Here is a 26,868-nt window from a genome sequence, read left to right as displayed (position 1 = left end):
TTATTAGATTTTCATGCTGGCTTCACAAAAATATTTCATTCTTGTCACATCTGTTCTTCCTGTCATGCTGGCTTTAATTATGGATTTAGCTATAAATGTACACATATAACACACACACATGTTTACCCTTTTTTCCAACTTGTTTTTTCATTTATTTGCACTTTAGCAAGCTTCTGCCTTTCCTCCAGCTGACCATCTCTCCTGTATACCAATCTCTAACTACACGCCATCAACAGCACCCAGAGGGCTTCTACATGCAATATTGAAGATTTCCATTAGAGCTGAATTGTTTGTGGGGTGGGGGGGGACCTTCAAGAGTGTTTTGTGCATCAGGAAACAGACATGAAGCTTCAGCATCCTCACAGAAAGGAGAGATGTGTAGTACGGGAAGAGGAGGAAATAGGGAAAACCTCAAGGGTTTGATAAAGGAAACAAAAAGAAAAAAGATCAAAATTAAATAAAACAGAATGCAGTGTAGCAATACATAAAATATCAGCATGCGTTGCTCCCATTTCAGTTTTATTCTCAGGTTTAAAGTGAGTTGTCTACCCGTGAGAGTGACTGTGAGGGAAAATCCAGCACAGCGGGGAACGAAACTCATCCTTTGTTTATTTGAATGGCATAAAAATATTCAAATACACAAATATACTTGAACATATTGTATACTACTTAGTACAACTACCTGGTGATATATCTCTGGGGAAGAAAGGTGATTTAAGTGACTTTGAACGTTGCATGGTTGTTGGTACCAGAAACTGTTGATGTGCTGGGTGAAAATGTCTTATAGATGCGGATGAGGAGGATGGCCTGATTGCTTTGATCTGGCAGAAACAAAGAGAAGCTCAAATACTTCAAAGAACTATTAAGTTAGAATCAAGGTATGCAGAAAAGCATCTTTGAATGCACAACACATTGAATCTTGAAGCAGCTACAACAGCAGAAGACCACACCATGGCATGACCTTAAATGAGGCGAGAATAGGTGAAGAATCCACCAGACTCTGTCTGTGGGCAGAGCCCACAGCAGCACCAGCCCAATACTCCACCTGAGAGTACAGAGAGAGGATGAGAGCAATAGAGGGTGGAAGTGGGAGAGAGGGCAAGAAAATCAGGCCTGCCTGGACCATGTCAGGTTCAATCTGGTAATAGCAAGGTGTGTCTAATGAAGTGGCTAGTGATTGTCCACGTTCAGCAAACACTGACCATTTTCATATCCAGTATCCACGTGGCACACAAATTACAGTCAATCAATTACAGATACTCCTGATCTCAACTCATTATGCATTTGAAGCACACCTGTCCAGCTTCTCCACCACTGTGGGCAAGACCAAAGAGCTGTCAAAGGACAGACCTCCACAAGGCTGGAATGGGCAACAAGACCATCAGTCACAAGTTTCGTAAGAAGGTGACACCTGTTGGTGTAATTATTCAGAACTGAAAGACCTATCAAAGGACGATCAGTCGTTCGCATTCTGCCCAAAAGGTCCCCTGCGTAAGAAACACATGTACAAGTCTTCAGCTTTCCAAATGATTCAGAGAAGGCTTTGGAAAAAGTGCTGTGGTCACATGAAACCAAAACTGAGCTCTTTGGCTTCAGCTCAACCCGCTGTTTTTAGAGTAAGAGAAATACTGTGTATGACCCAAAGAACACCATCGCCACAGTCAAGGATGGAGGTGGAAACATTATGCTGTCGGGCTGTTTTTCTGCTAAAGGTATAGGATGATTTCACTGCACCGAGGGACCAGAGGAAGAGGCCATGTACTCTAAAATCTTGGATGAGAAACTCATTTTCTCAGCCAGAACACTGAAAATGGGTCATGGATGGGTTTTCTAGCATGACAATGTAAAGCTTATTTCAGTGGTTCAATCCTATAGGAAATGTGGAGGAAGCTGGAGCAGCCAAGAAATGTAGATTTAGATCTAAAGAGTTTCTGTAAATAGGAGAGGTCCAAAATTCCTCCTGAGATGTGTGCAAACCTGGTGACCAACTACAAGAAATGTCTGACCGCTGTGCTTGCTAATGATTCCTCCCCCAAGTTATAAATTGATTTGCAGGTCATTAGGCAAAGGAAATATGTGATCCCCAAGCAAAACATAACTTTAATGTAATGTGGTCTTTCTGGGTTTTTGGTTGATATTTTGTCTCTCTCCATTAAAATGAAACTACAATAAGAATTAGAGACTGTTCCTTTCTTTGGAAGAGAGCAAACCTACAAATTCAGTGGGGGAGGGGTGTCAAATAATTATTTTCCCCACTTTAAGTGTTTTACTACCAGACAGGTGCTCAGTTTCTCTCTGTGCCGACTGATTATCAGCATTTTCCTGCATAAAACTGCATGCTGCTGCAGCTGGACACCAAGCTGAATGTTGTGAAAGGAAAATCAATTTGCATAAAAAACAAAATGATTGGCTAAAAGATGCTAAAGCTAAGGAAAAATGCACTTGGAATTGGATAGTACTTTTCATTAATATTTTTCACATTACATTGCATAACTACATTGCATTTGCATTACAGCCATTTGATTAATGGCTGTAACAATTCTAACATTGTTAGAAATGTTATATACGTAATTAATCAGATGCAGACGGAACGTCCCCCAGGTCACAGTACATTAATCTCATTCACCAGCTGACTCATATAGCTCTCTTTGATTATGTTTGTATTTGAAACTCCAATATTTATACCTTCTCATTCCTGTTTTTATCTACACTTACCTCTGAGGAAAATCTGACTCTTAAGAAGAAGTACTCCACTAATGGTTCATCTGTCTGCTGGCTGGTGAGTAGAGATTGTGTATTCTGTTAATCAGTGATTATATGCTTAAGTAGCAACCTGCAACCAATGGAAACAAGGCTAACGAAAGGTAACCAAAACAATGAGCTGAAAGACACTAAAGTTGCAAAGACTGCAAAGTTAGGTGATATTTTGATACATTTGTCATCTTTCTTTTTTTTTTAATCTTTTACACAGTCATTGTTAATTTAAGACGTATAAGTGAAACAGGCCAGTAAATTCAAACAAATTATGGGTCAAGCAAATACTGATCAAACCAGTTGGGAATAAAGCCACGGGCCACGTCTTGCTCTACAGAAAACAGTGAATTAAATTCAAACATAACTGGTACCTGTGCAGAAAAGGAAGCAGAAAACTTGCCGGAGAAAAACAGTTTAACATTGTGTACTTTTCACGCTTAATTCCAATGTTTCAGGGTTGGAGTGTCTTGCAGAACTTATTCCATCAAAGGCTTTAGACACAGTTATCTAACGAAATCAGCAATTAACTGCAAAGAAGCAGAGACAATTCAGTGAATAAAGCAACCTAATTAACTTCCACCATGTGAATGTTTTTTCCAGCAAAACACTTTTGATAGTCGAGCAGATTCTCTAAAACTGTGTGTAGATGTAGCGCGAGGCAATGTGCTTCTCTCTTTGTGTGTCTGCAGATTTTGCTGTTTTCATTAGACACATAAGGACTCACCACGTCCTCTGTCCAGCTGTGAAAGTAGAAACTAAGAAGCCTCCAGGTGCATCGATGTGCAGTTAATTCTGTAGCTAAATGCTCTTTCCTGCACATACGGACACACACACACACACACAACCGCCTCCACAAGCACACACATAAGCGTGAAGGCAGTCTTTCCATTTACTAGCAGTATCAGCTCCTGAGAGGCACTTTCCTTGAATGCCTGAAGTAAAGTGTGGGCTTCTTTTCCCTACCATGTTAGAAGCTGGAACAGCTGCCTGTTTTTGCACATGCATAGTCACATAATGCATGTTTATAGTGTTGTGCAGTGAATTTGAATGTCTCTCTCACTCGACTCATCTAGCTTTCTTTGAATAGATTCAAACACATCCTGTCCCAGGCACACACACACATCGTTAGTCATGCATTTAGCTGTGGCTCTTTAGGTGGTACCCATCTCAGCAGGTGACAGCTATCAATCGAGCCCCAGGGTCAATGGAGGGATAGAAGAAAACCCCTTTCATCTTCCTTTTGACTTCTACTCAGTCCTCTGCGCTTGCTCTCTCTCCTTGCTTTTAACTGCACCTTCTTGTGTGTGCAGAATTCTCAAAGCTCTAACACACTTGTTCAAGATTCTTCAAACCTTTTTACAATAGGCGTGCCGGCATGTCCTTGTTTTGCTCTCTCTGCCCTCTTTCCACTATCACCTTTCATTCACTCAGATTTGTTTGAATTCTGGGCGAGGGAGCAAAATCCCCAGCAGATGATAGACTCGGGCCTTAGAGGGAGCAAGTCACTGGCGCCATGCCTCCTGGACCAAAACTCAGAAAGAATATCCAGTGATACTTATTCTGTGCCGTCGAGTACTTGTTGAATGTTTTGGCTCTGCGCATGGGCAATCACGCAAATCTGCTTTCCGCTGGGGCTCTGTGGGAGTCTATTTATGGTTGGCCTGATTGGAGAATAATTCTCACTCTTAAAGGGGTCATTTCAACTATTTGTGGTCTGTGACAGTTCAATCAATATGTGGAAATATAAGCAACTCATTCTCAGAGTAAGAATGCCTAAACAGAACGCCCTCCACAACGGCATATTTTTGCTCACATTTGAAAAGCACGGAGGGTTTTCGGCACTACTGAAAAACTTTTCTTTTAAACGTTGTACAAATCGCATCTCCATCAGTGCCTCTCTCCTGTCCTCATGAACAAGACATTATCCAAGTGTTTTTCCTCCTCTCTTAGTCCCTGGGGAAAGGAAGCCCATTCCCACCCACGCATCCCCCCCATCACCAGTTCATCATCCATCTGGGAAGCAGGATAAGCACTGCATGGGACATTAGGCCCATTACCCAATCACAACATGTTATCAGCCCCGGCCCACCAACTCTCCTCTTGCTCTCACACCGTGCTCAGATTTACTGGAAAGGACACTGTGCTTAACACAAGCTGCGAGGGAGCATTGGGGCTGTATCACACCACTAGATTGTCTTGGAAGTCTCTCCATGTCAGATGTGTGTAGCTGTATTTCTGCTTTCAATTTGAAAGTCAGATTATCTTCATGAATGTATAATGACATCTCTAACCCTCCAAAGGGTAAGCGAGTATAGCTAATGGCTGGATGGATGCATATAAATAATGAAAATAGGCACAAGCTTATATGTTTCCATTTGTAATGAGATCTTGAGAGGTTTAAAATACTTTTTTTGGAGAGGGGGCGGGGCATTTATAATTGCAGGCCTCTACATGTATGAAAGATTAGAGTGAGCAACTCTATTACATGAGTTTAATATGCAGAAATATGCCATGTATGCCAAAAAGCAAGCATTCCAGTATAAAGTTGATGTATGTAAGATCATAAAAAATGCCAGCAGAAATTGCTTACCTGTTTACTTGTGGCCCGCTCTTAGCACCCAGCTGGTAGCCTGGACTAAAAAGTAAATTGACCTGCCTATTGTGACTTTTACATAATTTCCACCATGGCTGAAAGAGTCCAATAATTATTAGTATAAATGACACAAGGGGAGGATATAACAAGCTTAAGATTGGGGTTAAGCTTTTTCTTCTTGGCTCTCAGCGAAGGCGGTCGCACTTTCTCCTCTCCTCCTCACCCTTATCTTCCCTGCTTAGCTTCTGTGTCCTTGTCTTGTCTCGTGTGCATTACTTTCCCTGGAATAGCCTCTCACTGTCGTTCTCTAAAACCTAAAAGAGAATTATGGATTTGATCAACTGGTCTCTGAATGCTATTGACACCCTTTTCTCAACGAGAAGTCTGGGCTCGGGAGAGCCTGAGTGCCCTGGAGGGACTTTCCCTGCCGGATACACGATGGACGGGTGGCAGAACTGGAGGGTCATGTGCCTGGCGGGACTGTCGATCGAGGACGCTGAAGATATCTATCTATTCGGAACCGTGATAACAGGGTTCTTGCTGATCGGAGTTGGCTTAGCCCTGGTTTATCGGAGAAATAAGAGAGCGGAACCGGCTGTTCAAACCCCCCCAAGGCTGCCCGCTGGATTCGAAGCGATGGGACGAGGCGCGACCTCTCACACCGAACGTAATATGGTCAACACCTTGGAGACGCTTGCATCGGCTGTGAAGGCTCAAAGCAACAACATTGAGCGTATGGGGGGATACATCAGAGAGAGGCCTGCTCAAAATGAGACCCTTGAGCGACAGTTGGAAGACATCGCGGAACGGATCACTGCAGTTGTGAGGTCTCAGAATCAAAAGAATGACAACACCATGGAACAGAAGTTTGATACCATCATGGGGAGGCTCGCGACTCTCCAACGGGAGATCGAGAGACCAGTGTCAGAGTGTTAGGGCAGCCTGAAAATTCTCCTGGGCTGCTCGCATGGAAATTTACAAAATCAACATCAACATTGCGGACCCCCATCACGGCGCCAGCTGCAGGCCCAAGGCTGGAGCCGAACAATCACTCCCTGATAACGACTGTGTTACGGCTATTCTTCCCGTCCCATGCAAGGTCACCTGGATTGGCTGGAGGACTGTTTTCTTAGCCTGATAGGCCGAAGGACACTGTCTCAGCTGAACTATGGACACGCACACACATACACTTACACTGATAAGCACTCACTCATCCCCCCTCCCTTTCCTACGCCTTCGACGCTTGTTGCCCCCTGGGAACACGAGGCGGGTCCGGGCCCGTGCTGTCGAAGAGATGACGGCGCCGTCGCAGGATGGCTGCTGTGTTGCCTGGGGTTACTCCTCATCCCCTACCCATCCCTGTGGCTTGTCATGTCTTCCATAATGTTGTGCTGTGGACATTTACGTGCTTTTTTGTGCAGAGGAGTTTTTTTTTGTTTCCTGTTCTCGTGCTGTCCTACCATGGAAGCACAGCATGAGTGGAGGTCTCTTTTTTTCCTCTTGTACCTTCCCGTTGTTGTGTACATTTCACTGTTTTTCTTGTAACGCTACAGATCTCCGACTTGTAATCCCATGTGATGTTTGTGTTATGTGTGTAAGGTCGGGGGGGGTTACCATCTCGCTACAGGGCAACCTGCTTGCGACAAATAAAGCTGTCATTCATTCATTCATTAAAGAAACACACACACACACACACACACACACTTTTTTCTTATCTCTTATTACTTACAGTTTGTAATATAATTGCCCTCAAACCAGTCAACTGAATTTCTTTTCAGAGGCACAAAGTTTTCAAATCTACAGAGAAAGTTTAGTACAACAATTCCTTCTCCTCTTAAAAGTCCCTCATTTACTTAGTTAGAAATTAGAAATTTAAATAGAAATTACAAATATACTTTGCAGAAAATGGGGAACGGACAGAGTGAGACTAAGTTTAGACAGGTTGCCCTGGCAACAGACCTTAGAAAGGGGAAGTTCTTGCAAGCTGCACAGGAAGTTTTAGTGCACAGGCATATTAATAAATAAGACACAGAAAAGAGGAACTTTGCCATACAAGGAATGTTGGTATTGAAACTGTGTGACGTCTGAAGTACAGAAATAACACCATATAAGATACATGTTGAGATTCTAATGTTAGAGATCCTGCAACTGGCGTTTGGGCGGTGCAGGGGTCTCTCTCTTCTGGAAGATGATTGAATAAAAAGAAATATAAAATGTTTTGACCACTATGAGTCGGGTTTTCTCTGTTCTATCATGGGGACAAAAGAATCGGGGTTAATAGAATAGTAACAACAGCTAGATGTCTACAGAAATGTTCAATTGTAGCTGCTGCAAGAGCTGAATTGCAGTTTGTTTTTAATACTGTTAAAAGTACAATCGCTATAACAACAGGGCGCTTCAGCACATCAGCAGCTGTTTTCATTATCTGCAGCGCTGCAAGATGCTGATGTTGGTAAGGATTGTCTTCCTGGTGCTGAGGCTGCTATATAGCACTGCGTATGGTTGGAAATAGTGTTCCCAGTATGGAGAATGGCTGTTGCATGTTAACCAAGAGACAAGAAAACCCAAACAAAAAAAACTATTTGGTTTTTTGTAACAATTTTGACACACAGAAAAAAACTGTGTTTCCATAGAAAAAAAAAGTGTAAACACATTTTTGACACATTACATGACTCTGGTGTAGCTAATTATTTAATAGTTAACTAAATTAACATTAACATTTGTGTTGATACACACACACAGGCACACCTACAGTTGCCTCATGGTGATTTATACTGTAATGTACAAACCCTAAAACATACAGAGAAAACAATCAGATGACCCCCTCTGAGCAAGCGTTTGGCGACAGTGGGAAGGCAAAACTCCCCTTTAACAGGAAGAAACCTCTGGGAGGTGAAGCAACCAGTCCAGAGGTTGAAGAAACTTTGTTCAACATTTTATATTTTAATCCAATATTTAGGTCAGTTCAAATGTAATAAATTAACAAATCTTTTGCTAACGTTATCTCAGAACTCATTTCTGCACAATTCTTCCAAAAAGTTTTTTTTTTTCAATTGTCCATTCTATACCTTCGACAATGATTTCAATATTAACTGCTTGGAATTTTCTTAAAAAAAAAAAAAAAAAAATTAAATAAATAATAATCAAATAAATCCACTTAAAAGATTTGAATTCTTCCCAAAAGCACATAGTGTGCAGTAGTCTGCCAGAGTGAAAAAGGATGGTCACAAAAGAAATGCATCAAGTGAAAAGATGAAAAGATACCTACAATACATTAATTATTTAGACCTTGGCTAATGTCAGTGAAGAGAACACACAGATAAAGCTGAATAGATCCTGTTAATAAGAGTAAAAGACTAAAAGAGGACAATTTACCACACAAGTCCTTTAAGTTCCTGCTTTCTTCAAAGTTAGATTTTACTGTCGGACTGTGGGACTCTGCAGCGCTGCTCCCAAACCAAGAGATCCTGCATAGTCTGTTCATAAAGCTGACAGAAGAAGTTGTATGCATGAAATATTAGCTATCAACAAAGCTTACAGTAGGAACAGTGTTTATCAGCGTATCTCAGTGTGTCTGTGTCAGTTCTCGGGGGTGGGGATCCGACTGTCACTCTCTGACATTGTAGCCTAGATCTAGCGGGGATTTAGTGTTTTTGATTCCACAGTATGAGTGACCGTTGGGCACACAGGCAGGACAGAGGGTGTAACCAGCCTCAAACCTCCAACTAATCTACTCATGGAATTATCTCCTGCTAAAGGAGCTTATAGAGCCACTGTTTACCCCAGGGGGGACCCCAGATGTACAGTAGACTCCACAAACACACATTGATAAGGGAACCCGATGCGACTTGCTCTCAGAATTATAGCCTGGGATATCATTTACCTATCCAAGACAAGCCAACAAGCAGATTTGGGTAAAAATAAATAAATAAATAAATCAGATCTTCTTACATGTTTTAGCAGAAAAATAAGGAACCAAGGAAATCTGCACAAGTTCAGCTGTGCTTCTAACATACAGCCCCCTCCACTGCTGGATATTTAATACGTTAGGTCTTTAATGCATTAAAAAAATAAATATTCTGTCCCACTTTGCATGCTGAGATGGTTGTATTGCAGTAAGCTTGTGTACACAAGGCACACCAACTGAGTGCTGATTCCAGTTTTGCCTGTCCAGTATGTTAACCGGTGGCTAAAACACAGGCTAAATGAATAAACTCTCACAATGGATTTGAACAAATTGCATATTTTGGGATTTTGTAAAAAAAAAAAAATTAACAGCATTTTTTGGGGTATCAGGCGATACAGCAGCAGCATTGAGCACTGACCTGATAATCCTTAAAACCTTCACATTTCAGTTAAACGTTTAAAAGATAACAATGGCTCTGGGGATGGTAAAGTCTATTTCTCAGTCTACTGTTTTGCTCGGGATTGAAATATTACAACAATACCTAAGCAACTGAAACTTGGTATAGATGTCCACCACACACACAGAAATAATGAATTTGACAATTTCCTGACTTTCACTCTAGTGTTACCATGAGGTCTTAGATCCCTTAAATAGCATCATGAAGGGAAATGTAATTTGAGCAGTAGACAGTAGCGGGTTTTGATACGGGCGACACGGGCGGTTGCCGGGGGCGGCATCACGGGCATCGGCAAAAAAAAAAAAAAAAAAAAAAGATTGCTCGTACTCATGTTGCCCCGACATCATGCCAGCGCATATTGGGAATGGCATAGGCACCGATCGGTTTTCTATCGCCCATTTGCTGGGAGTAAAGGGTGCTCTCCGTTTGCGAGGTGCGCAGGGAGGAGAGGGCGGGGCGGCGGGGGATTCTCTGGCTGGTTGGAGCGGCATCTAATAACCAACTCGCAAAATAAAACAAAATAAAAACAAACCAACAAACACGAAAACACCAGACATCATGATACAGACTTATAATCTGCGCCGATGTTTTTTCGAAATTCTATACGGGAAAAGTGAGCGCGAGAGCCCTCAGTGCGCATGCTCGCTGCTGAAGTCAAAGTAAACTTTATTGTCATCTCCGCTACATACAGTCCAGTATATAGAGAGGCGAGACGACGAGGCTCCAGTTACAGCAGTGGAAGTAAACAAACAATAAATATAAGAAGAGTAAGAAAATAAATATACACTTTAGGACTTAGAGGTAAAGGGCTCAATAACAATTTAAAATTTACAGTTTGATGATTTAAAGTCTCACACATAACCCGTCGAAAGGGGAGGGGGGCCGGCTGCCTCCAAATAGAGCACATTTCAATCATAATGTTGTAAATCCAAGCCCATTATGTATTCATGATTTGAATCCTGGGTTGTGTGAAATCCCAGAAATAAAACCTAGACAAAACAAATCTGTGAACTAAGGTGTAGGTCTGTTAGGTTATGTTGTGGTGATCCTCGAGTTGGGGGATGGGTGTTCATACTGGAGTGCAAAATTAAAACCAATGGAAGATGGACAAGAAAAGTTCAAAGCCATCAGGTGCTCAGTTTAGAAAAAATAGAAAAGAAAAGGGGGTTCGCCCAGGGCGCCAAACAGGCTAGGACCGCCACTGGCAGTAGATGTAGACGTTTCAAATTCCTGTGGTGTTTCAGTATGTTCATTTCTTTTTTTTTTTTTTTTTTTTTTTTTTTGTGTCCCGTTTGGATCTTTAGCCATCAGAATTGTTGTCTTAAGGCCAAGAAAGATGCCAAGCGGATTTATTTTACCAAGTGGATCATCATGGCCTTGCCATATTGGTCCATTTGATTGACCTTTATTATAATTATGTATTTATTTTATTTTCGGTTGCTACAAACGGGACAGACGTGACTGGGGGATAGGACAGGGAGAAAGAATGAAAGAAAGAGAGGGAGAGAAAGAAAACCAAAGGGGAGAAGAGATGGTGAGAAGGGGGGGAAGAAAGGAAAAAACAAACAAACAAACAAACAAAACGCCTGGATCACCTGTATGGAGAAAAAAAACAGAAGAGAAAGCAAACAACAAAGAGCAACATAATAAAAACAGCACCATCACAATAAACTAGCTAGCAGTAGATAACAGTAGATACTAAATAATAAACGATATTGTGCAGCACGCAAGATAGACAGCGCACAATGTGCTTTGAGGCAGCAGCCAAGAAAGGTGTAGTCCGCGTCTGTGAACACCCGTGTGTACACCTGTGTGCATACCTGTGTGGATCAGCATGCTTGTATTCCAAAGGTTTCTCCATGTAACGATCTGCTAGGGAGTGTGGGGAGCCATAGCCCCGTCCACCAGGGTATGAAGCAGGTATGGAGGAGATCCAGGCCCCAGATATCCAGAGGCCCCAGAGTACAAGGACCCGAGGAGGACCACCAAAGGGGGGGGGAACCGTGCCACCCTCCTGGGAAGAGCTGAGTAGAGCCCCAAACGAGAGGTCACCCCGCAGCTACGGAGCAGAGGCCAGAGGGGGTTGCAGTGGCGTGCCCGCGGGCTCCGCCGGCAGCCAGCTGTGCCAGAGAGGACCGAGCTTCAGGCCCAGAGGCCAGAGGCCTGAGGGCATCCCACCCCCCGGAAGGAGCCCAGCCGGGCCACAGGCGCCCGGCCCCGCCAATCGGCCACCAGGAGTGAGCCGGTACATGCATGAGCGCCCAGCCCCAGATGACAAGGACCACCAACACACCAACGTCTAAGGGCATCAGCCACCGGCAGGGAGTGTGGTGAGGGGAGATAGGCCTCCGTACTTTAGAGGGCCTGAGATGTGCCCAGAGAGGTTGAGTCTAAGACCCAACCTGACATATAGACACAGACAAACAGGCACACGCGGACACAGACGTGCATTCCCACCCCCATATGCACAACCAAATACTCGGCACTCACCCAACGTGTAGACAGACACAAATAGACACTGTACAGACAGTCGCACTCCCCAAACATACTTTATATCCCAGGTCCAGGTACCCCCGCCCCCAGAGGGGCAAGCCGCACCTAGACCCAGGAGATGTAACCCTTCTCTCTGGGGTGGAGGCAAGCGGACCACCTCCTTATCTGCAGTAGCAGGGAGGCCCCGCATCCCAGACCCCAGTCTGACGGCCAGCACCTCCTCCCAGCCCCCCAGCCCTGACGGCTAACAGAACCGGGGTGAGTGAAGACCTCAAACCTCCCTACGCCCGCTCATATGTAATGTTGTTGTGTGCTGTTCTAAAGTGCATTTAAAACTCAGGAGAGCATGGTACTAGCTTCCTCTCAGAGAGCAGCACGGCTCCTCCCGAAAACCCTCAGTGTCTAAATGCATTTAAAATTGAGGGTAGGGCACCAGCGCCAGAGGTGGGTTGGAGTACAACGACCATCCTCTGGATGTTGTAAAACGTGCCCACCCCCAAGGCCCTATATGTATGTGTTATGTGAGAGTGTGAGTAATGTGGATGTCTAGGTTGCAGAATAAAATTGAGGCACAGGCGGCCAGAAGGGGACAGAGGGGGAGTGCCTCCCCTGCACCCTGGTGACATACCTGCACCCCAAGCCCTGCGTGTGTGGGTGGGTGTGGTAGAGCGGGAATAGGGAGGCAGCTGAGGATGGGGAGGGAAGAAAGGGAGGGGCAAGCGGCCCCTCCCTGGGGCCAGCTCCCCCGCTGACCCCAGTAGGCACCCCCACGCTCTGGAACCCACCAGGGCAAGGAGGCCCAGGCCCATCCGGACCGGGGCCCGCAGCAGCAGCACTGCCCAGCCCCACAGAGTCCGGGGCAGCCCACCCGACTCCACCCCAGAGAAAACTGCACCCACCCCATCATCCAATCATCTCCCAAACTACACAAGACAATAGACACCCAGGTTGAGTTCATTCTCCCCCTCTCCTATATCTCTCCCCCCACCTGCAGAGTGAGCTCCTGTAGTGAGGAGACCACCTGCAAAGATGTAACAACCTCCCCACCAGTTAGAGAGCCCCCCAGTTGGGCCGATGCACCAGAGGTCCCCTGCACTGGGGCTGAGCCCCCCTGCACCCACCCGCCCACTGCTCCGGCGACACAACAGCCAGGACCCAAGCCCCCAAGGCCCAGCCAGCACCCCAGACCGGGGGGCGGAGCACCCCCAGACCCCCAAGCCTCCACGCCCGTCCCGGACCCTCCCAGGGGCAGCCAGGCTACCAGGCCAGTAACCAACGTCCGCCAGCACAGACCCTCCCCCATCTCCGCTGTACGCAGCCACAAGGAAAACACCATCCAAGAGCCCCAGAGCTTCTAACCAGGTCATGGCCACAGCCCCCAGGTTAGGCCCTCCAGGGAAACGTCCCTAGGGACTCCCCAGACGCCCTAAGGCCGTCCCTACCCCCACATCAACCACAATAGCGAAGGCAGGACCAAACCATGACCCCCCACCCCCACTAGGTGATGAAGCCGATCAAAGGAGCCCAGAGGGATTGATCAAATGTGATGGCAGAGGTTGTATCAAGACTAATGTGATCTATTAGATGGTTTTTATATTGGTTAGAATTAAGATTATTTTTATTTTTCCAGTTAATGAGGACCATTTTCTTGGCAATGCATAGGGCCGTAAAAACAACGTGGGCTGTGTTTATTTCTGCAGTGACCTCATCCAAGTTGCCCAGCAAGCATACTAAAGGGGAGGCTCGAATGTTACATTTCAGACACTTTGATAAGTCTTCACATATCTCACGCCAAAATTTCTGAACTGGTGGACAGAACCAAAGAGCGTGGATGTAATTGTCCGGTGTATTTGCTGTGCAGTGTGAGCAGTTGTTGGAAGGCGTATAGCCCATCTTGAACATCCTATGACCAGTATAGTGCACTCTGTGTAATATTTTGTATTGTATTAATTGCAAACTGGGATTTCTGATCCATTGAAAGGTTTTTAAGCATATCTGAGACCAAAGGTTTGGGTCTAAGTTGATTGATAAATCTGCTTCCCATTTTGCAATAGGAAGGGATATTGATTCATCTATTTTAGAAAGTGTTCTGTATATTTTAGACAATAATTTGGGGGGTTTTAGACTAAGAAATTGTACCACACTTGGTGGTGTTTGTAATTCAGCTTCACTGGGATTAAATTTCTTTTTTACTATGGATTTAATTTGTTGATATTCCAAAAATCGTTTCTTGTTGATCCCATATTGTATAACTAGTCTGTCAAACGAAATAAAGTCTGTTCCTTCCAATATATGTTCCAAGTATTTAATTCCTTTGCAACTCCAATCTGAAAAGTTTATCATATTATTGTTTTGTAATATGTCCGGGTTGTTCCAGATAGGTGTACGTTTGCATGGGATTAATGAAGACTCTGTCATTTTTAGAAACTCCCACCATGCTGTCAGAGAAGAGCCAATATTGATGCTTTTAAAGCATTCATGTCGTTTGATGTTTGAGCTGATAAATGGTAGGTCTGAAATTTCTAGGTTATTACATAGTGCCTGTTCTACATCTATCCAAGGTTCATCTAAGAAGGTGTGTTTAAACCATCTAGAGATGAACTGAAGCCTGTTGGCTAAAAAATAGTGATTAAAGTTAGGCAGATCTAATCCTCCTTTATCCTTGGTCCTTTGTAGTGTTTTTAAGCTGATACGTGGGGGTTTATCTTTCCAAAGGAATTTAGAAATGTACGAGTCTAGAGATCTGAACCAATCTTGTGATGGCTTATTTGGGATCATTGAAAATAAATAGTTTATTTTTGGCAAGATCATCATTTTTATAGCGGCGACCCTTCCCATGAGTGATATGGGTAAAGATTTCCATCTAGCCAGGTCGCCTTCTACTGTCTTTAAAAGTGGGATGTGGTTTAATTTAGTTAATTCTGAAAGTTTAGGAGAGACATTGATACCTAAATATTTTATATTTCCACATTGCAGTGGGGAAGGAGAAGAATTATGGAAGGAGCAATTAATCGGAAGAACTGTTGATTTCGACCAGTTAATTGAATAATCTGAGACACTTGAGAAGGAATTTATCAATGCAATTACCCCAGAGATATTGGTTTGTGAGTTTTGGAGAAAAAGTAACACATCATCTGCATAAAGGCTGATTTTATGTTCTATATTCTTACATTTTATGCCCTTAATTGTTGTAGCCTGTCTAATTGCTGCTGCTAATGGCTCAATAAAAATTGCAAACAGTGAAGGGGAGAGTGGGCATCCCTGTCTGGTGCCCCTCAGAAGAGAGAAGCGGGAGGATGTTTGGTCATTTGTTCTGACACAAGCTGTTGGGGAGTTATATAATATTTTTAACCAGTTTATGAAACAGGGTCCAAAACCAAATTTATGTAAAGTTGCAAATAGAAATTTCCAGTTAACTCTGTCAAATGCTTTTTCTGCATCTAAAGAAAATATTATGGTTTCAGTGTTTTTACTGCATGAGTAGTCTATTAAATTAAGTAATCTACGTGTATTTGTTGATGAGTGCCTACCTTTTATAAAACCAGTTTGGTCAGGATGAATTAAAAGGGGGGTTATTTTATCTAATCTCTTTGAGAGAGCTTTGCAGATTATTTTAAGGTCTACATTAATAAGGGATATTGGACGATAGCTTGAGGGATATACAGGGTCTTTGCCTGGTTTTTGTAAGAGACTGATATTTGCAGAGTTCATATTTGGTGGTAGTCTGCCATTTTCTTTGATTTCCTGCAACATCCTGTGAAAAACTGGTGCCAGAATTGTCCAGAATTCTTTGTAAAAATCTGTTGGAAAACCATCTGGACCTGGAGCCTTATTATTGGGCATACTTATCAGAGCTTCCTGGAGTTCACCTGGCGTCAGTGGCGAATCCAGTGCTATTGCTTGGGTGTCTAATAATTTTGGAAGAGTTATGTTGTCGAGAAATTGATCAATTTCGTTTTTAGATGGGTTTATTTGTGGTGTATATAAAGTTTCATAGAAATCCCTAAAAATGTTATTTATTTTTTTAGGATCATATATTGTATTCCCAGATAAATCTTTAACAGCACATATAGTTGTTTTTTCTTTATTGATTTTTAACTGGTTAGCAAGAAATTGTCCGGATTTGTTACCGTGTTCATAATTTTGCAGGCGAAGTCTTTGTACTAAGAATTTAGTCTTTTTATTAATAATTTCATTTAATTCTAGTTTTGTCTTGCGTATTTTGTTTAATATTTCTTGATCTTGGTGTGACACATAGGCTTTTTCTAAGGATTTGATGTTTTTCTCTAGTTCCTGAATTTTTTTGTTTTCTTCTTTCTTCTTATGTGATGAGAAAGAGATTATTTTACCTCTCATCACGGCTTTCCCTAGTATGTTCATTTCTTACCTTACTTTCAGCAGTTAACATAATCATGTTGTACCTGCCACCCTGTTAACATTAATAATAACAACATCTGCTGAAATTTGTGTTGTTGTGCCAGTAAATAAACACTAATGCACTTGTTTTACATCAGCATCAGCAGTATGTTAAAGCTGATTCTATCCACCCATCTACCCATTCAGGGTGGTGGGAGGCTGGTGCCTATCCCAACTGCCACCGGGTGAGGGGCAGAGTAAAGTCTACACATACTGCCAGTGTTTTGAAGCTGATTTATGGTTCTTTATTGACACCCATTTGTGTATTTTGGAAATTCAGACAATGGCTATTTCAAGCTAACACTAGCTAGCCTGTTACGAAACAGCGATAACACTGCATAGTTTTTTGCCAACTGATAAAAAAAAAATTGGTATGAACAGCAAATGGAATAGTTTGGTCTGATTTACACTTCTGCTGTGAATCTTTGTAAAGCCTACAATGTAATCTATATGAGGGGCTGTGGTCAGGTGTTTTCAGGGATAAACATATTTGTCCATAAACTTCTTTGTACATTCCTCATGTCCATTCCAACAGTTTCAGTAACCTCCCTCCATTTGCTGACATTTGTGAATCCCTATGATGATGCTATATTATATAGTTCTACTGAGATGCTGATTGCTATTCTCTCATTGATAAATGTAAAGATTGTGGTGAAAATGTAGCCAGAAACGCACAGGAGGAATCGACAGTACTGTACAGGCGAATCCCAATAGTTGCACTCTGCGTCGATACAATGTGCAGTTACATTTTAGAGAGTTCAAGTTCCAGAGTGGTTTGCAGCAATGAGATAGCTACAATGTAGCTTTCCTGCTGAAGTATAAATCCCCAATAAGAAGTGTGAACAAAATATGAAATATCAGTGGAGAGTTTGGGTTATTTTCGACATGCTCTTTTTCACTTTGTTATAAAGAAGTTCTTCATTTATTATCACTTCTGTTTCTGTTTGGCAGAAAATAAACTGAAGCAGAAAAAACAGGTTTAGTCCACATATTTTTTAAACTGCCCTCTAGTGACACTACACAGTTATAGCATGAAGAACTACAGGCATCTACAGGCTATTGCACTGTCATGGTGGCACCTTCATGCAGAGGCTGAGTACCCTTGTATGGAGTCCTTAAAGAAGCCAAATGCTGATTAGCTGGAATGTTGATATGGAAAGGAAAGGGCACAACCAAAGAGGAAGGAGAGGAAGAAGAAACAAACAATACCTTAATGACACTCAGTTTTCACTACTTTTTAAAGTAATTCTTTGTTCATTATAATTTCTGCATTTTTCATGACACATAAAAAATCTCAGCAAAAAGACCAACAGCAGCACAAACATAATCAAGGGAAGCTTATGTTTTTGGCTGACATTTTTTTGACACCGCCTTTGAGCGGGGGCAGACAGCTACAACATGTAGACACGTGTTACACCAGTGCAGTACTATTTAAGATGCTGACTAGAGCTTTTAAGCCTAAGCACTGCTGTTTGTGGCTCCAGAGAGTCACTAGCATGGCTCTTCCTGTAGCAGGGTTAGTGGTGTGAGGATGATAGCATCTTATTAGTCTTTGTGCATTACCTACCCACTCTGTGTTCTTTCTTTATGATTTATGTTGTTATTGCTTATTGATCTTTTGTATGTTGTGTGCATGTGCATTTTGGGACAAATAATAAATAAATAAATAAAAGATCTTTTCAGTTTTAGTTAATTTTCTCAAAATGTCAAAAAAAAGAGTCTAAAATAAAAGTCACACTTATAAATACTTGTAATCTCACAGGTTCAACATTGCGGTTTTTACACAACATGTCTGTTGTGCCTTCTTCCTGGCAAGCTCCTCTCCTTCCCTGTAGTTTTCACACTGTGATTCAGCCAATTGGCCAAGGTGTTGATATGAGCCACGACAGCATATGAAAGCATGAGGTGATGAGAGCACGTGGGAGGCTTTGAGATCCAACATGAGCTGTTCATGGGTGTTTTCTGGCTGTTTTTGCTGAGTCCTCACTCCCACCCTTTGGAGGTGAAAGCCAGTGAGTAAGAGGGAGAGGAGGGGGGGAGAGAGAGAGAAAGAGTAAGCCAGGCAGGGATGACTGTCTTACATAATGTCTGCTGCTGCTGCATGACACGTTTGGTCACGCTCCGAATCACTACTCCCAAGTCCATCACCAAGAGGTGTGTGTGTGTGTGGTGTGACTGACAAAGAGAGATGATGCTGAGAGGGTGGTCCACAGTCCTGCCCGCGGCTGAATGTAGGGATTTGTTATTGATTGCACAGCTGTCTTCTTTAATTATGTTTCCATCCAATCAATGCAAAAGGTGACGAGAGCCAAAGTGACATTTCTCCACTCTGATTACTTGTGTCTCCTTTGTGGCTATTCTGTCCTCTGCTTTGACTTAGTGCCACACTGCACCCATCTGCAGTCATTTCACTGGACATTTTAGCTAGTGCAAGCATACGCTTTCATTCGTTTTGGGATGCACAATGGCACAAGTGAGATAAACCAGGAGTGTGTGCAAATACTTAGGCTGATCTATCTAGGATAAACAGTTAACCCGAGAGGAGACGCTGTGCAGTTATCACCAATGGGGCTGTGAAAGGAGAACTCAGCTTTATTTTCCATTCACACCATGTTAGAGGACTGACTGGGACAGCATTCAGCGCTGCTGTTTGTATAATCAGTCGAAAACATGACAAACCATGTTAGAGAATGTGATTCTTTGACATACTTGCTTCTGGACATAAATGACAGAAGTCAGTTGTGATTCTCGTGTTTTAGAGGCTATTTTTAAATTCAGTGACAGAAGGCCAGAGCTAACGATTATTCTCAGCAAACCTGGAAAATGCTTTCAGCTGTTTGGACACTCTAATTCTAAAAATAAAGTGTTGGAACGACTCTTTAAGTATAAGTATTATCAGAGTATTTATAACCACTCTTTTATTTTTATACATCAAGAACCATAACAAATGTATTTATTTACATTTACTTTTTAATTTAATGCATAATTTATAATAATTATGAACTAAATAATGTATCTGCTGCATTTTAACACTTGCAAATATTAAACCCATATTCCATTAATTATTGGAAACTTTAATCTCATATTCTTGGCTGTGCGCTGCCCTGCATTTCACTAAAGACTTCCCGTATTACGCTAATAATTACATGGAATGATTTGATGGGGACTGTATCAAAAAAAAGTCTATTTTCTTTATTATAAATAATGCCAAATCACATTATTCTGCCAAGCAAACTTTTTTGGAACATTATTCAGAATTATGCAAATTGTTGTGGCAAAAAAATGCATTGGAACAGGCAGCCTCTTCCACTCTGCAGCTTCAGTACTGTGCAGTGCAGAGGGTGTATTTCGAACACAAAAGTGCTTGGGTGTTCAAATGCTCAAGTTGGTTCAAACTTCATCAGCCCTGCTCTTTGGGCAAATACTGCAGATAACATAAGAGATATTAATGGATCTGGATCTAAAATCCTCTTCGTATCAAAGCAGCAGTTGAATTAAATTTTATTTATATCCCACCAAATCACACCAATGGTCATCTTGAGGAGCTTTATATTGTAAGCTAAAGACCCTACAAATAGTAAAAAGAAAGTGCTTTGAGACACTGGAAAGCAAAGACTCCCTTTAACAGGAAGGACCCTCTGATAGAACCAGAGGAGGGGCATCCATCTGCTGCGATGCATTGGGGGTGAGGGGAGGGAGACAGGTCAAAATGCACAATTTAATAATAATTAATGATTAAATGCCGAATGGTGTATATACACATGGTGAGTGAAGAGGAAAAACTCACTACATCATAGGAAGCCTAGACCTATTAGCATATCTAAGGGATGGATCAGGGTCATCTTGTGCAGCCATAAATATAAGCTTTATCAAAAATGAAAGCTTTAATCCTCATCTTAAAAGTAGAGACAGTGCCTGTCTCCCAAAGCCAAACTGGGAGCTTGTTCCACTGGACAAGGGCCTCCCAATCTACTAGGCCACCCCACCTAAACCAGCAGTCTGAAAGCAAGTTACTCTATTTGGGCTGATATGGTACCATAACAAAGTGTATAGAGTGTTCACAGAAATCCCTTTGATAGTGTTTTTGTCACGATCCTGGGTCTTATGACCCAGTGTTTTGAGTTTTAGTTCATTTTGATGAATGGCTGTGTTTCCCCTGTGTGTTAGTCATCCATGTCCCAGTTTAGTTTTCCATGCCATTCTGCAATAAAGCAGCTTTTTGAGTTTAATTTCGTTGTCGTGAGTTTTGCGTTTGGGTCCTTCTCCTGCCTGTACACAGCCGAAACATGACAGAAGACTACGACACTGACAAAGAGAAACACAGGGCTCAAATACACAGAGGGATAACGAGGGAACAAGACACAGAAGGAGAGCACAGCTGGGAGTAATCAGGCTGGACGAGACAAGGGAAGCAAAACTAGAAACACTGACATGAGACACGGACCTTCAAAGTAAAACAGGAAACACACTGACTGAACTCTAGACATGTAAACTTAACAGCAACTGGGGAGACAGAACATAGGAACCTGAAACATGGTACAAAAACGTCACAGCAGACACAACATGGAACACAGGGAAGCCATATTACAAAGCCAAAGAACTAAACCTATGATAACCATAACTGAGACCTAGGGAAACAAGAAACAGTACAACAAAGGACTCAAAACATAATCCATAATATAAAAACACGAGATCTCTTCAAAATAAAATAGGAAACATAATGAGACGCAGACATGACAACCAGAACTTGACAACGTAAGACACAGACATGAAACACATGAAGAGCAGGGGAGACTTAACATGGGTTGGAAACACAAGGGGGAACTAATAAGCAAATGAACATAGGAGACCTAATGAGCTTAAACATACTATAAACATCAAAATGAACTAAAACTCAAAACACTGGGTCATAAGACCCAGGATCGTGACAGTTTTCCCATGCACAATGTAATTTCTATTGAGTATTATCAGGGCTTCAGGGCTTGTGCATGTAGATACCGTGTCCTTTGAGTGGCAAAATGAAACTGACCTCTGCAAGCCAAAAACAAATTTAGCGAAAGAGGATTCACGACAGCAGTGTGTTTGTAATTGTGACTGTTGGTGTTTGCCCTGTTAAAATTGAACGTGGCACTAAATCAAATGTTCCTCTGAATAACAAAAGCTCAGGACATATGAAATGGGCACGGCTGGATTGAGCAAGCAGTAATTGAGGTGGTTGCAGGCCTGAGCTAACAATGGAGACGGTGCAATGCGCTACTGTCCATCAAAATTAATGACAGTGCCTGCTGATTAATTCCAGGTCAAAGAATATTACAAACAAATTTCTGCAACCACCAAAACCTGTCTTTCATGCTCTGCCTCTCTTTATTCATGATTTATTACAAGCTCTCCTTGTAACGCTGTCTTCCTATTACTTTCCATCTTTTCTACTTGCTCTCCTTTTCTTTGTGCCCTCGGAATGAGTGAGGTGTAGAGGTAGCTGCATCTGAAAGGCATAATTGAGTCCTTGAATTCTTTATGGGAACAATATTCCCCTCTGACTCACCGCATTCCCACATTAGCGCCACAGGATTCTAAGAGCTTTTATATCGGTTAGTCTTTAATTTCCACAATATTAAATTGCTTCACAGCTGTTGGCAATTCATGTTCTGGCAGTATACATTCAGAGCTCAATTCATCACTCAAAGCAATTTTAAATTAGCTGAAGCATGTCTCGGTCTACAAGGGGAAACCACATAAACACCTGTCCAACACTTGAGACACAATCTTGACACTATTTATCCCACTGCGCTCGTTAATTTCATTTGTCTTGTCTCGTACAGTGGGGGGGAAAAGAGTCTGTCTGGTCAAGCTGTAAATGTTAGAACAAAAAAAACAACTGAGGGACACTTTAAAATTCTTCTTCCTCAGCTGGAAAAACAGCATGTTCTCCGAGGAGTGCCATGCTCCCTTCGTCTCAACCATTTTTGTTGTTTGGGATCTCACCGGGACAGCGGCTAACTGACCCCCATCCGTCTCCATGGGGACAGAAAAGCCATTTCTGCTATTACTGAGATTAGAGTCTTATCTGCTTCTGTTCTATTTTGGAAAAGCTCATGTAGACTATCAGGGGACCTACTGCTGCTTCTCCAACAGCTATTATCATATCCACAATATCTACATCTCACATATCAAACATCAGTACCTATACCACTACTGCTAAACCCCAGAGATGCACTTTCTGGCATCATCATTATCTGTTTTCCACCACCGCCGAGCCAGTGTGTAAGCAGTGTTCCCACAGTGACAACCAACCCACCTTTCAATACATTTGGGAGCCCCACTCCCACCCGATGTCAGTTGTTCCAACTTTGGCCCGAGCAGTTTTGTGAGGTCTCACTGGAAAAGGAATGGATTTAAATTTACATTTAAAATGATGCAGCTGAGTAAATGCGTTTTAAGGAAAACTGTGATTAAACAACAAAAAATAAGATTAGTCCAGTTACTCAACCTTTGGACATGTTACACCCAAAAATGACAAGCAAATGCACCCCCCTCTTTAAATCCTGTTGTTTGGGCACAGAGTGCATTTCAATTTGTCACTTTTCATGGGCGGAGCAGTAACCGAAATTACATTTTGACCAATAGTGTGAAACGACACATTTAATCCCTACCAACCCAATTTTCCACATCAGTATGTTGGTTGAATGCATTCCTCTGCAGCAGGCCAGTGCATATGTTCTTTTAATTTAAAGCCACGGCCAGTAGAATATAAAATGTCTTGAATTTACCTCTCCCTCTGCAAACCGAGCTCCACGGTACGCCTGTTCTATGCAGCGATTTGAAAGATGACTCACCACCACTTGTTTCCCCTTTTGCAGACTGCAGAGTGGAAAGTCATTCTGTACAGTAAAGGCACAAAAGGGGTGATGCAAAGACGTTATTATAAATATTGAATACATTGACTGAAATAAACTTGCACAAATATGAATTCCTTTTTTTTCTCCTCACACTTTCTGCGAGCTTACTCACCAGCAATGGTCAAGAGTCTTGACTTGGCCTTTTTGTGCGGAGGTTGCATGTTTGCACAAGTTTTCTCTTTGCTGGAAGTGTGATTGTGTTGCTTTATGTGCAGTGAAGATGAGAGGATATAAAAACTATGATTTCCAGTTCAATATGAGAGTAATTATGGTAATAAGTTATGACATGGTGTCATCATACTAGAACAATACTATCACCACTAAATTTGGTCTCTTCTTAAATGATATAACTCTTTCTGCCTATGTGAAAAAATCGATGTTTGGACATATAACATGTGCCAGACGTGTTAAACTGTATTCTGCCATCAGAATTCTTCTTCTTTTTCTTCTTCTTCTTCTCTCACATCCTCCCTTTATGGATTGTCACAGCGACTCCATCAGCCTCCATCTCGCCTTATCCTTGGCATCTCCCTCTGTAACACCAACCCTCTGCATGTCCTCCCTCATGACACCCATGAGTCGTCTCTGAGGTCTTCCTCTTTTCCTCCTGCCTGGCAGCTCCATCTTCAACTTCCTTTGTCCAGTCTCCACTCTCCCTCCTCTGCACATGTCCAAAGTGTCTCAGTCTGCCACCTCCAGCTCCGTCTCCTGTCCTTTTGTTAAGGGCCACCATCTCCAAACCATACATGGTTTTATTTTTGTAGCAACAAAAGGTGCCACTCGCCCTGCCCTGATAGAACAAGCTCATTACTGTGCCCTCTTATGTGACCATGGTAGCTTAAATACATATTTGAACAAGGGGTATGTTGATCAAACACTGGATAATGAACACCACCACACATCCTGGAACTGTGAAATGTGAATAGAAAATATGTATATACAATGTTATAATTAAGAACACCATGAATAGTCTTGTAGCTGGGGATTGTAGATGGTTATATGTGCTGCCCTCATTTTTACAGCTACTAATGACCTCCTCTTCACTCTCGCTGCTCTCTCCTTCCCTCGCTTTGTAGACTGAGTTCTCACAATCCCCCGGGGGGCCCGAGAGAGAGTCTGCGTGCTCCGAGTGATGATCAGCAAGTCTTAGAGAGATCCCGACAGCCAATCATCTGTCTTCCAGTGGCGGGCGTCCTGCTTGGCTTCACATTTCAGGATGGTGCCATTTCTTATATTCCTGCCCGGAGAGCTGTTTCATATTTGGAATGGACTGGTGGTTTTTCTTTGCCCTGACATGCCGCTGAATGTGACTCTGATAGATCTGTACTGTGTTTATTAGGGGAAAATCTGCAGAGCTTTGTCTGCAGCCATCTATGCATGCACAAAGTGTAAAAGAAAATGTTCACCCGCGCTTCCAGAATCAGGATAGATTAGTTACACAAGAAGTATTTCTTGTACTGCCCCCCCACCCACCCACCCACCAGTGTGAAGAGGAAAGTTTCCCATTAAAAATCTTCCCAGACCCAGCTCAGTTAGTGTGGAAAAAATACATTAGGAGAGTTAATGTGATTTTGGCTGAGCAGATTAGAAATGTCTTTCATGGTCACATTCCAATATTAGTCCAGAGCTAAGCCTCAATATGTGTTTCTTTTGTGCTTAACCTCATAATGTCAAGAGACCCATAGTCAATTCTGGCATGGATATTCTCTACCGCTGGCAGCAAAGTTAGCTGCTCTACTCGTCTAAATCCGTGTGGAAAAGGAAAAGTTTGGGGAATAGCATGTGGCAAGGAGGAACACGAAGTGTGAAAACGGACGTTTTGATAGACAGCAACTGTCAAACACTAACCTCTGCAAAAGCCACAAGTGACGCAGCATTGTCACATACTGTAGTGGACGTGTGCGCAAAACAAACAGGCATGGGAGTCGATGGCCGCGCTGATGATCTGTCCTAACAGACCGAGAGTCCCGACTGTCAGCGGGAGCCAAATCCACAGAATAAACACGAGCAGTGACTGATCCACTTTCAATTTAAATGACCTCCATGCTGCCGACGCAACTCACTGAAGGAATCCAAATGCCTCAATCATGCCACACTCTCTCCCCAACTCAATCCAAGAGGGATTAAACAACCAAATCAATTAGAAGCTGCGGCTAAGAAGCAGAAGTCTGCAGCTATCTCTTCCTTACTTTCACTCACCCTTCATCTCTCCGCATGCAGCTCAAAACAAAAGATGCTTAAGTACATTATGTATATTTGGTGTGGTCACTGCCTCGGAGCTGAGTAATTGGAGCTACTTTTAAATATGAACTTCTTTTCCAAACGGTGCCACAGAGCACATGTGACGCACAACCAAATGTCGATTTAATTCTATTAAAAGAAACACTTTTAACTACTACTTAGACAGTGCACCAAAGACTCGAGCGGCGCTGTTCAAAATCTCTTTTCGTGTTTAATCCCTGACTTTTGTACCCTCTGCGTGGCCCGCTTTTTCTCAGCGAAATCTTTGCATGCAGAGCCTCTCGTTGCACCTTTCCCTCCCCACCTCCGTATCTCTCCGGCCCTGGGAAGAATACAAAAGTTCTGAGGGAAACAAATGTGCTCCAGCCGCAGGATGAGAGGACCGGGGCTGTTGCTGAGCGATTCCTCCATTTCTCTCTCACACACAATCTGGCTACCCCCTCCTCCTCCACCCCCTGTCTGTCTCATCCTAGTCCATGTGAATCAAAGGATATCAGCTATCTTATAGCCCTGTCTTAGAGGGGTTTGACTACAGAGGAAAGAGAGCGAGGAAGTGGGTTGGTGGGGGTGGGGGTGGGGGCACTCTTCTGATAGAAGTAACTCAGAGGGCAACACGGAGAACATCAAATAAATGCATTGAAAATATATTCAGCCTTTTGTGTCATTTTTATTCTTTTTTTTATTGTTTGTACATCTGTAGAAACTTTAAAGCAGTTTGTATTGTGTGTCTGTGTTTTGTTATGCAGCCCTGCCTGTCAGGATATCTTAATAATGACTTGAGATAAAGAGAAAATCTTGGCTGAATTGATTTTACCACGGTTTATGGTTTTCCTCTTTATTTCCGATCACGTATCTGGTTGGGGTAATCATCTTACTCCGCATTGTCTGGCTTATGTATTCTATTAAAGCTTGTCCCGGCTCTTTATTGGAGCTACAGTAAAGGATGTTTAGCCACAGTGAAGTATTAAAACCCACAGTTTTCATCAATACACAATTCAATCAAATGGAAATAATCTTTCAAGGTTTTTTCTCACGTTCACTTTGACATATTTGATATCTTTGGAATTCGTTTGGGTTTAACAAAAGTTTAGCTTCACATCTCAGTCTT

The 26,868-nt window shown here is 42.6% G+C and overlaps 1 protein-coding gene across 1 annotated transcript; it reads left to right on the top strand.

Moving 5' to 3' along the window:
* Positions 1–5,539: 5,539 nt before the first annotated feature.
* LOC146371402 (uncharacterized) lies at positions 5,540–7,523 on the top strand. Its single transcript, XM_084954435.1, has one exon. The coding sequence runs from the start codon at positions 5,675–5,677 to the stop codon at positions 6,281–6,283; it is 609 nt and encodes a 202-aa protein (XP_084810561.1). The 5' UTR covers positions 5,540–5,674; the 3' UTR covers positions 6,284–7,523.
* Positions 7,524–26,868: the final 19,345 nt, after the last annotated feature.

Source organism: Perissodus microlepis, chromosome 15 (assembly GCF_051167445.1).
Source record: "Perissodus microlepis isolate ML-2025 ecotype Zambia chromosome 15, ASM5116744v1, whole genome shotgun sequence".
NCBI lineage: Eukaryota > Metazoa > Chordata > Actinopteri > Cichliformes > Cichlidae > Perissodus > Perissodus microlepis.
This window is presented reverse-complemented; position numbering and strand designations above follow the sequence as displayed.